The sequence below is a fragment of the Meleagris gallopavo genome, chromosome 8, assembly GCF_000146605.3.
Source record: "Meleagris gallopavo isolate NT-WF06-2002-E0010 breed Aviagen turkey brand Nicholas breeding stock chromosome 8, Turkey_5.1, whole genome shotgun sequence".
Taxonomy (NCBI): domain Eukaryota; kingdom Metazoa; phylum Chordata; class Aves; order Galliformes; family Phasianidae; genus Meleagris; species Meleagris gallopavo.
In genome coordinates this window covers 3,416,500-3,428,789 of record NC_015018.2, presented here as the reverse complement: position 1 = coordinate 3,428,789, position 12,290 = coordinate 3,416,500, and the positions used below count along the sequence as shown (strand labels likewise).

Genomic DNA, 12,290 nt, shown 5'->3' with positions numbered 1-12,290 from the left:
AAAATCTCTTATTGCTTTCTGTATTCCAATAAACGTATCTATGTCCTTGTATGTTAACTTAATCCTAACTCAATACTTCACTCTCAGTTACTCTTCAGTTTATTTCTGTTATATGAGGTGAGATTATATAGAAAGAAAGAAAACATGATTTGGAAAACACAAAAGGCTATGGGACGAGTTCTGTAAAAATTGCATCAAACTGTCCCATATGATGTGGAGATGAGGCTATTACCAAGAACAAAACTTAACAGAAAATCCAGTGGCTGCACAAAGCATAACTTGATAAGTAGTTTTACCAGCTGCTTTTCCCTGCAATGCTGCAGAACGTGCCCCATATAGAGTAAGATGCAATGGTTAGCTAAATTCAACAAATTATCCAAAAAAGTAGCATTATATTCTTCACTGACTGTTTTCTCAACCTGAATCTAAAATGCTTCTAGAAAGTTAACACCTGCCTTGTTATTACTGTCATTTTACAAAAGCAAAAAAAGAAAACAGACTACAGCAAAGTTCACCAGTCCCTACAACCCAGCAGGCAAAGACACTCAAACTAACTCTAACATTCACTAAAAGTCGTAATAGACAGCTATGAGGACAGACTGGGACAATGGAAGGAGAAAGAAATTTATTTTTAGCTATCCAAAATACTCTAAAGCACCTATTTTTGGAAGGCTAAGATTATAGTATTTAAATGTAAAACCATCTCAGTTACTGAATGTTACTTGAAAGAAATATCAAAGTGTTCCAAATCAATGGTTTTCTACTGCCCAAAGCTTTGCTGTAACTAAGCCAACCTTCAGTAGAATTAAAATGCATTTTACAACTAGCAATGCAAATAGTCATCTCTTTTTTTTTCCATGAAAATTATGGAAGGTAACTGCCAATAATTGTTCACTTTGTAGACAGGATAAAGTCAGTCAAAAGTTTAATTTCCAAATGCTCTGGCTGGTTGTTCCAGTTCTTGCTTGTCATATCATTTTGAACACTAATACACAGTATTTTTTCCCCTAATTTGTTATTGAGAAAAAAAACAATAATGGAGATCCTATACACTCCAAAAGTCATCTAATCCTATTCTTTAGCTATTTTTGTCTTAAAAATTTTATCCCAGTGTCTACATTAAATCAACTTTAATGCAATCAATACCTGCTTTTACTATTTCTATGCATGTTGGGCATACAAAGCAATTTAATTTCTTAATATTTGCAGTGGTTTGCCTTTACATTTTTGACACATTTCATGCTTAAAGAAAGTCTGCATGACTGTGCACACATCACCTGGAAGATACAAGGAATGAACACAATTAGGAAATGAGGAAATGAGGAAACAACTCATTCCTGCTGCCTACAAAATTTCTCATGCTTTAGCTTCTTAAACTATTATTTCAGATGGCCCTGGATTGACCTCTGATACCTAATCAAACTCCTGGTTGACGTGAACTGATTTGTCTCTAATAAATTGTTTAACGCATGATTTTAAGCAGAAAGCTATCAGAATCCACATGACAGAGTAAATAAACACGTGACCTGCAAGGACTATTTCAAGCACACAGTGCAAACCTAAGATGGTTTACATACTTTAGACCTCTTAGTAGACACTTCTTGAAGGAAAAAGAAAAAAAATTACTTTCTGTAATAGTGAAGATTTATATAAAGTATATGTAATTATATAAAGAGCATAAAGCAATTATAACATAAGCATGGCACAACTCTTCTGAACTGCACAGGTCTACATCCCAGATGAACTTGATCTAGTGTATTTAAATGGATCTTTGCAAGCTTCAGGACAGGAGTGATATTCTCAGTCTCAGAGAAACACTGACTGGGCAGAGAAAAATGAAGGACAATGGAAAACATATACATAAATACATAAATCACACAATTCCAACCAAAAAGGATTTTGCAAATATAATACCATTACCTATGGGAATGGCACCTGATACAAGCTATAAAGCAAAAACACCTATGTAAAATGAATACAAGTAACGAAACATAAACCCACCAATGATGAACGTTGTATAAAAACAGTACATTTGGGGAAAAAAATGGTTACAGACAAAAATACAAGATGCAAAAAGTGCTCCCATGCACTACTGATAAACAAAGCCTGGGTTTAAGTTCATTCTGCTTGAATTTTTTGGAGAAACAACCTAAAGTTTGAAAACCTGTGCTGATCTTAACGTTACCTTTCTTATTTCCACTCATTGGAGCTTACAGCTTCTTCTAGAAGAAACAGTTTTCTACACTTTACTAAGATCAAAGCAAAATTACATGATATCGTCCAGAATGAATAAACAGACAACATGTTTCAACATTCCAAAGAACTCAGCTGAAAGAACATATTTGGCTGTTAACTTCTCCAGGGAGCCAGAACAAGCCCCAGCTCCATGGAGCATTTCATGATTTGGGCGTTTTTCCTGCTTCATGTCATTACGTTCCCTTTTCAGTTTTATGGAAAGAAAGTCCAAAATCCAGGAGGGATTTGTGCATCAGAAAGCAAAAAAGGAGTTTGCTTTGGTTACTAAATACTGGCTGTGCCAAGACTAACCACTTAACGGTTGGCATTTTGTGCTGTGAAGAAGCGCAAAAATGCCAACCGTGGAGGAAAATAGGCAAGGAGTTCTGCAGGGCCTGATGAGCTGATCCTCCAGGTTCACAGTGGCTTGGATTGAGCAGACAAGGTAGACACAGTGTCCCGAGTGCTTCTCCTACACCTTCAACTTTACTATATTATGAGACTAAACTAAAGCTCAATCTCCTCATGATCACACAATCACTGAAGTTGGAAAAGATCTCCAAGATCATCCAGCCCAACTGTTCATCTATCACCAGTATTTCCCACTCACCCACGTCCCTCAGCACCACATCTAAATGTTTCTTGAACACCTCCAGGGACAGGAATTCCACCACCTCCCTGGGCAGCCCATTCCGGCACCTTTTGGAGAAGAAATTTTTCTTAACATTCAACCTGAATTTTCCCTGGTGCAACTTGAGGCTGACGACTTCAGCTGTACAACTGTTCAGGCAAACAGAACCCATGGAGTAAAACAATACGTAAAAATCCTGAGTAAGCGGCAGAGATAAAAGCCAATCTGAGAAAATTTTGTCCAGGGTGTGTTGTGAATTTTTTTGTTTTTCCTATTTAACTATTTTTATTTCTTCAAAGTGAGGTCACTAAATATTCATCGTACAACTTAAAACCAACAACAGCAAAGAAAGGTCCACCGTTTATGCCATCTCCACTTGGGAGAATATTATGCCAGAAGACTAATGAGAGAACCAAAGTTGATGCTCAGTAATGCTTTATTTCCAATTCCTTTCAGTCACCACCAAAACCTCCGTGTTTACCGTGCAAAAGAAGGGCTGAGGCACAAATGTGACTCTAAGGAGTGCTGCAGTGTTTTTTAGACACTTTTCAAGTTGAGGCAAGAAAGGCCACGCTCCTTCCTGAATGAAAAGAGGGCAGAAAAGTTACAAAATAAATAAATAAATAAATAAATAAAAATCATCTTACGTTCCTCACACAGGTAAACCACTCCTGGGAGAGGGCAGGAAACAAATGTCAGCATCTTTAGCGCTGCCACTAAGTAGCATTGCATTGTTTTAACACAGGGGCAGATATACAAAAGACAAATTCCTTGAGGACTGAAGGCAGAAATAATAGCTTCAGAAGGCAGGCAACATTAGATATGCACACTACACGAATAAAGAAATCAAATACCATGGTAAAAGTCAAGAATTTCTTTCTTCGTAAATGAGGAAAAAAGGATTCAGAAAGGAAAGAAAACCTGTCTTTATAAATCCTAAAGAAAGAAAAACAATATTCCTTTCTCTTTTGGTTGTTTTAATGGTGATATTAAGGGGTCGTTACATTCAGGAAGACTATTTTCTGAATTAATATTTTGTAATGTGACTGTTAGAATGTCACAGAAGTGCCATACAGGGAGAGCAGTAGTTTGAAAACACTCCTCTAGGGAAAATACTGGCTGCAAAACAAGTTCAAACAACAACAGCATAAGTAAGATACAAGCAAACAGAGCAAAATGCTTTGGTATTTAAGATGTCTCAGCATTTCTGGCTTATGGTAGGAATCCATTGTTCCTCCTTATCTGCATATGTCCATGAAAATCCATAACCTGTCTTTTAAGTTACATTTCAAATTTGTCCATTCACTCATCAGAAATCCATATTTACTAAGTGCATTCACCCATTCTTTGTTTTACCCTTTTGGTTTGGGATGGAGGCACCTTCATGTAAAATAATCTTTCCTTTACGTTTTCCACGTGTTCTCTAGAAGCATGAATGCTGAGCAACCACCAACCTAGTCTGACTTCAGCTTCACAGACAATGAAGGATAAGGCAAGAAAATGATTTGGTAGAAGAGGATCTGATGAGGAACGGAGGAACTCCCCTGCCTCAGGATCTGCAGAAGCATCAGGGTTACTGCACAGATGCTTTATGAATGCATGCTGGCACACATTAATGCCTCTGAACATAAGCTGGTACACTTTATAAACATGCCAGTGTTTTGTGTTCTAACGAGCAATGCACAGATTACCTTGCTCCTCGAGTTTATTCATCAAGATGCTGTGTGTGGTATCAGTGAACAGCCTGGCAGTCAAGTAGCAGTAATAAATGTGAGTGCTGATTAGTTTCTTTTGACTTAGAAATTAAATCCTGTCTTCTAACGTTGTTTTATTTTTTTGTGAGCTTCTATGAGATTCTACAAAATTCAGCACACAAGGCAGTTTCTGTACAGTGTTTTTCCTCAGCCTTTTAAAAGGAAGTATCAGAAATTAGTATTCTCCTAAGGATGCAAAAGAGTGAGGAAGCAAGTGTCTTGAGAAGCCTTTTGTAAACATCAGTCAGACCATTCAGTTTATAATTCCTCATCTCACCTTCAGTTTACTTTGGTCTTAAGGTACTCGTGTAGCTTAATTTAATTTATGCCATTTAAACAGACTACTTCATTATATCAGCACTTGGCAGTGCTGTTCCAGTTAAAGGTCTGTTTGAAACGTCACATCTATGAATTAATTTTTGGAAGGTTTATAGCAAGACCACATTATAATTCCTAGGAGGTTTACATTTAGAAGCTGAGTTGTATTTGCCTAAGATAAACAGTTAAGATGACCACTTTCTTCGTACATTGATCTGAGGGCAGGGAGCTACTTTAATAAGAAATATAATCTCAACTGATTTGTCAATTAGAAGACTGAAAACACTATATTCGGTCCGTGCCACTACTGGAAAATAACTTGCACAAGCACGTAGATGACTTATGTCAACTTCTCACCAGAAATCCATATTTACCAAGTGCATCAACTGACAGTATGGGCTGCTGAGGCAGAGCAACTCTTCCCTCCTCCTGCCATGTTTGGGAACTGCGCCCTTCCTCTGACCCCTATCCTTCCTTAAGGGAAGTGACCCAGTGGGTACAGAGCCACCCTAGCAGCAGGGAAAAGGGCAGACCACGAGGGTCACTGGGAAGGTTCTTGCATCTCTCCTGCCCTGGCACATGGCATCAAATCTCAGCAGGGCCAGAGATTTTCATTATTTTGTCTTCACTTCTGGGGGGGGGACCAGGGCTGGAATCAAAATTACCATTTTTGCATAGTGCTGGTCAATCCCGACTTGAGTATGGGAACAACGCAAAGCAAAAATAGACGTCCCTGCTGCAGGGTGAGCAGACGTAGCCTGGCACAAGGATACTCTCTGCCCAGTCCTGCTCCCAAATGGAGTCAAGGCACCAGAGCAGCACAATCCCAAATGCCTGAAACTGCAGCAGAGGAGCAGAGGAGAAGCCCATGATAGAAGTAGATAGCAGTAGGGGTTTGGGAATTGCATGCCTGCTACTTACTGATGGAAGATTACTCCTAGGGTTCTGTTGAGAGGCACGGATCAGACCGCCCAATCACCCCAACCCACTGGGATCAATGCTTTGGAGACAATTTACTTTTCTTTTTTATCTTCTGTTCTTTAAGGAATGACGGCGATTTATCTTAGTTTAGAGAAGTTTATTGTTTATTATTCATCTTTCAATATTAAGACTACGTTTCAGAACTTGAATCAAATCAGGCTTTCTTTTAGTGTGAGTTATTCCTTCTTTTTTTTTTTTTTTTCTTGAGATGCACCTCTTTTTTTCTTTCTTTTCAAACAAAAACAGGGAATTTCACCACAAAGCAGTACTGGTTAATTAACTGTGATTCAGACTGCAATGCTGAAACCTTTCCAGACAATTTCACTGCTATGGAGAAGCAAAGACGCTTGAATGCTTCAGCAAGAGACCTTGCTCCCTTTTAAATTTCATTTGAAATTCAAGTTTCATTTGAAATATTTTAATAGATTAATGAACTTGCAATGAATCAACACAAAAGAGCAGAAGCAAGCATCTATTATGCAATACCTTTCACAAATTGTCCCAGTTGTCCATCACGCAGTAGGAGGCTGCATTAGCACTTGGTGCCACATCATTTCATGGTCCAGAAAGCCCTGGCAGTTATTCATCGTGCAAAACTGAAATATTAACCTTTTTCAATAATATACAAATATCACAAGCTGGGATACTTTCGGCTGTACTGCATTTTGAGTCATATAAATGAATGTTTGTCCTTAACTTATGGATATTAGGAAAAGGTTCTTCACCAGAGTGTAGTGAGCAAGGAACAAGCAGGAGAAGCAGAGCCTTGTGGTCAAACCCACTTGCAATAAAGATGATTTCGAGCTATCAAATGCTGAGTTTTCAGTCTTATGTATAATGTAGCATATAGCAACAACAGCAAAGAACCGTACGTGATTAAACCTGCCTTTGACATCCCGTGGTTAGAAATTTGTAACCACTAGGGAAAGTGCAAGTTAAAAAGAGCACTGATAACTACTAATCTGAAAAAGCTCTGGAGGTTAATGAAGATGAAAGTCCTTCGTCCATTCCCTTGGAGAGTGCAAGAGTATCTGCTAGGAAACAGGAAAGAGTTTGAATTATTTTAAGCACAATTGATGCAGTCCCTCCTCACAAGCCATGCCACTTGACTTCATTTACCCCTGCAGACCCTGTACACACAGTAGGATTTTCCTAGGCCACCACAGATGTAAAAGCCATAGGGACACACAGCTCTCAGGTGCTTGACCAGCAGTGGACTTGCAGATATGGAAACACCAGCAGCATCACCACGTAATAATAGCCAGATTTACGTACTATTTTCAGCTGTCCACCTCTCAACCCAGCAGCAAGGCAATCCAGATAGAAGTGGTTCTCAACCAGCTCTCCAGCTCGCAAAAATCCCTATTCTGGGTTTAGAATACGTCCATCCAACATACCAATCTATCAGTCTCACAGACAGGCTTACTCGGTTTCAGTCTTTCACTCTTCAGGCGATTAATCTTCTACATTTTTGTGAAATGAGTGTACGGTCACAAAAGCATGTTCTAATGATGCCCTAGAATTCCAGATTTCTGCAACCAACAGCCCTTTGTGGAAATAACCAGAACTGTCTCCACACCAAGGCAAATCTGAACCAAAGAGTATTACTAGTATTTTCACGGAGGCATGGATAAGACAAAACATCGATATTTTTAGGCAAAAAATAGCTAAAAACATCCCAATAATTTTTAATGCACATATGAATCACAGCCCTAAGAGAAGTTACCTTATTAGTAGCTCCAAAAGGACTGAGCCACGGGCACTAATTCTTATGAATTTTTTGTTGTTGTTGCATTCAGAAAAACTGAGCTTCACACATTATACGAGTACAAACCACATTGAGTCCTATGAGTATAAACACGCACCTCTTACTTGCACCTTACTTATTCCTAACTGAAGCAATCTACAAGCTCTTGTCACTTTGGTCAATCAACAGAGCCCCCTGATTTTAACAAAAGCAATGCTGAAGAAGAGTATTTTCACATATAGCAGCAGCAGTCATTAGCAATGCCTGCTATCTGCTGCCAATGCACTTGTTCCATAACTTTCATACAGCCCCTAGGAATTATAGTATCCTTTGAGTTGGGAGGAACCCTAAAAGGTCATGTAGTTCAACACTCTGGCAATGAACAGGGACATCTGCAGCTAGATCAGGTTGCAGAAAGCCTGGTTCAGCCTGACCTTGAATGCCTCCAAGGATGGGGCATTCACTACATCTCTGGGCAATCTGTGCCAGTGCTTCACCAAGATTATTGTAATAGACTTTCTCCTTATATCCTGCCTAAATCTCCCTCCCCAAGAACACCTCTCCTTGCCCTACCACCACAGACCCTGCTAAAAACTCTGTCCTCCCTTTTCTGCGGCTCTCCTTTAAGTACTGAAAGGCCGCTCTCAGGTCACCTCTCAACTCTCTCCAGGCTGCACAGCCCCAGCTGTCTCAGCCTGTCCTCACAGAAGAGGTGTTGCATCCCTTGGATCATTTTTCTGGCCCTCCTCTGGTTGTATTCCAACAGGTTCACGTCTCTCCTGCACTGAGGACTCCACATCTGGACACAGCACTCCAGGTGAGGCCTCACCAGCACAGAGTAAAGGGGCAGGATCACCTCCTTTGACCTGCTGGCCATCCTGCTTTGGATGCAGCCCAGGATATGATTGGCTTTCCGAGCTGTGAAAGCACATTGCTGACATAGCTTTCCATCCACCGGTACCCCCAGGTCCTTTTTGGCAAGGCTGTGCTCCATCCTCACATTCTCTAGCTTGTACTAATAGTGGGGATTGCCATGACCCAGGAGCAAGACCTTGCACTTGGATTTGTCGAACCACATGAGGTTCTCCTGGGCCCATTGCTTGAGCCTGTCTAGGTCTCTCTGAACACACAGCTGAACACACAGCTTGGTGTCATCAGCAAACTGTTTGTATACCAAGTTGCATGCATTGGTGTAGAAATACTACAGCTGGATAGTTGGTCTTGTCACCTTCTTGGAAAGTAACTCCTTAATTCCTTTGAAGTATTTAGCTTTAGCCTCTCTTTAGCCTTCATCGTAAGATGCAGTAGGTTGAGGGCTTCCACTAGCACTTCATCCCTCTAACTTAGCTCTGTCATCTCATACCTTGTCACGTGCAGGCTCACCATCACTCCCTTCTCCTTTCAAACCTAGTTTAAGCCCTATCAGTGAGTCCAGACAACTCCTGGGTCAGAATTATTTTTCCCCTATGACCAAGGTGGGTCCCAACAGCTGCTATTGGGCCATGTGCTCAATCAACTGCCCAGTGGTTGAAAACGCCAAAAGTTGTCCGGCGGCACCAGTCTCTTCACCATGTATTTATCAGATGGGTCCTCCCAGTCTTCTCAGTATCCCTCCCTGGCATTGAAGGGATAGAGGGGAACATCACCTGCGCTCTCGTTCTGTCCACTACTATACTATAAATATCTCCAGAAACCTTAAGCCTACAGCTCAGCTTCCCTTAGGTATCCACAGATAACAACAGAACAGAACCAAGACAAAAAAGTAAAGATGACTGCTGGAGAGACAACAGTAAACAGGGCAAAAGGAAACACCAATGATTAAAAGACACGATAGCATCAACCTTGTTGAGACCAGAAGAAAAGACAGTCATACAGACTTTGCATGATTACTATCTGGTTTACTACTCTTTTGGGCGTGTTCAATTTTTACCATGAAAGATGATAGTATCATAACCTGAGGTGAGGAAAGCACAAAATAAGAATTTAGCCTCCTTTTCTCTTGTTCCTCATCTTCTGAATCGTCCATGGAATTAATAATTCCTTCCCTTTTGAGTTTCTCATTGCCTCATACACTGTGGTAGATCTACCCTTCTCATAAAATGCATTTCTTCTCCTATTCACACTATGTGTCCATTTTTAACAGAAGGCAGTTAAGCACAGCTAGGCCAAAAAAAAGGTTAGTTTCCCAGTTCATAATCACTTTAAAACCCATTCGAACTCAATGAAAAGAAATCCACGTAATAGTAAATAGAAATTTTTTTAAAAAAAACTTGCAAGCTTTCAATAAAAACATGAAAAAAAATCCAGTAAACGCTAGCATGAGAATATTTAAGTTTCTATTTAAGACTAGAAGTTTCTTACAGATAGACGTACCTCCTCAACATCATTGTCCAACACCGTGATTTGCAATGGAGAGGTCAGATTCCGGCTATCTGAGATGGTTGTTCCCACTGGGGAGGATTCAAGGATAAAGCCCTCGTATGTAGATTTTGTAAAGTAAGGCTTCTGATTGTTCTCATCAAGGACTTCAATATGCAAATTGGCAAAGGCAGGAAGAGGATGGCCGTTGTCTTGTTCAGCCTAAAAATAACAGTTCATCTGTCAAAGGGTCTCACAGACAGTGAAGTAAAATTATGACCAATTACTAACCAATGTTGGTTTGCTTTTATGCATTACAATCCAGTTGCACATCACATAGATCACTGTGTTACGAGATTTTGCATCGGGAAATAAAAAACAAATGCCAGTGACAAATTACATAGGCTTTAAGAGCGAGAATAATTCAGTTACACTAACCTCTACAGTCAAAACAAAACTCAGAAGCTATACAATACACACACGGAATCTTTCTTCACAGTATCAAGAGTTTGGGAAAATCCAGAAAGGAAGAAAGAAAATTGGAAACTGCTGACTCTGTAGGACATAATTTGCACCTACAGCATCAGCAAGAGAGTTAAATCAGAATATAATAACAGTAGCTGTGGACATAGAATTCTTGCTATGGACTCCTGGGTATGACACTTTCTTCTCCTCACACCCTCATCTTTATAATGGTAAGAGGAATTTTAATTTTATCTCTGTGTATTTAAAATGTCAAGCAAGATCACTCCTTTCTATTACTACTTGTCACCTTCCAACAGCCATGCCTCTCCTCCCAACTATTAGTCATTGGTAGTTTCACTTGATCTATTGTTATTTTCAAACTTCCTACACACAAAAGCACTATTTTCCCCTTCCAGCATGCAAATCCACTATGTTTGGATGGATTTTTTTTTTTTTACTGACTATCTATGATCATTTAAAGCAAACACAAGCATGGAAGGCAGAAGACAGGTAATTTGTTCTTCAATTTATAAAAGGCAAACCAATTTTAATTACAGTACTGCTCACAAAAAGACAACAGCAGAGTACTGTCAGCCTCACACTCCTACGGCTTTCTTTCCAACATCTGTAGGTAGGCAGAACCCAACACTGCAGTAGTAATGCTGTATCTTTCTGCAGACATGGGAAGTCTGTACTATAACAAAATGTTGAGGAGTTAAATACTTCTGAAGAGCCAGAGCAGTACCTAATCCATTATTAACAATACTTCCAGTTTGCAGAGATTTTATTTTCATTCTGTTACTTTGCCTATTACAGGTAATTCCTTGTTTTTCAAATCCTCATTTCTTAAGTCCGACACCTTAGGAGTCTCCTTATGGAAACCCACAATTTTTATTCCAGCAACCATTTACTTCTTCTTTCCTCTTTAGACTGTTCTGTTTCTTACATTTTCTTTGGTCTAACAAATGTTAATTCGATACAGAGCTCTGCTTTGTTTACAGAAGAATTATATTGAAGTAGTATGAATAACACGAAAAAATACACTGTTTATGATGAACACTGCAATTTGAATTAAAAAAAAAGTGTAAATATCAAAATTGTTATTTTGCTCAGTAATTAATAAGAAACTCATTCAGAAGACTCGGTTATTAGGAAGAATGTATTTTCCATTTGGCAGAGATGAGTAACAATGAAACTGCCAGAGATTTAAAGCAACCCCCAAGCTGCTTCTACATGTAGCAAGTGGGTCATGAATAACCAGGCACTGCCATCTGAAATTAATGAATCTTTTCTGACAGGGTTATGTTTGGCTAAAGAAAGAAAACCCTATTTAAGAAATAGCAAGTTCTGCTGATTACTTCACTAGTAGATCAAAATTTCAGTAATCAGGTGCAGGAGGTGACGTAGGGCTCTTCATATGTACTTCAGATGGTCCAAGTAGAGGTGACCACTAAGACGTCAGAAGAGCTGTGTTCTTCCCCAAAAGAACATGCTTCACTGACAAAATGACTCACCTTCAAACCAACCAAAGGTGGATATTATATGAACAAGTGGGCTCACATTTCTGCAGTGAAGATGGCTTAGATGGATGATATACAATCATAAGGAGGCGTTAATAGAGAACAAAAGAACAAACGTACTGTGAAGCCCTGTCGATACTAATCCACACTGAGATGAAGACTTAAGACTCTCACAGTCAGGAAACCTATCTGTAAGATAACAACAGGTACCTTCACGCTACCATCAAGATACACAGAATTAAGACTCTGGCAACTTCTGCTTTAGATAGCTGAACAAAAAA

The 12,290-nt window shown here is 39.5% G+C and overlaps 1 protein-coding gene across 7 annotated transcripts in view; it reads right to left on the bottom strand.

Moving 5' to 3' along the window:
* PCDH15 (protocadherin related 15) overlaps positions 1-12,290 on the bottom strand; it is a 566,546-nt gene that overhangs the window by 169,232 nt on the left and 385,024 nt on the right. For all 7 annotated transcript variants that reach the window (XR_002117515.2, XR_004160438.1, XR_002117520.2 and 4 more), the window contains one exon: positions 10,040-10,246. Coding sequence is in view for 3 of the 7 variants with exons in the window: in XM_031554340.1 (XP_031410200.1) it covers positions 10,040-10,246 (207 nt within the window). In the remaining 4 variants the exon portion in view is untranslated. The remainder of the gene's footprint in view (positions 1-10,039; positions 10,247-12,290) is intronic.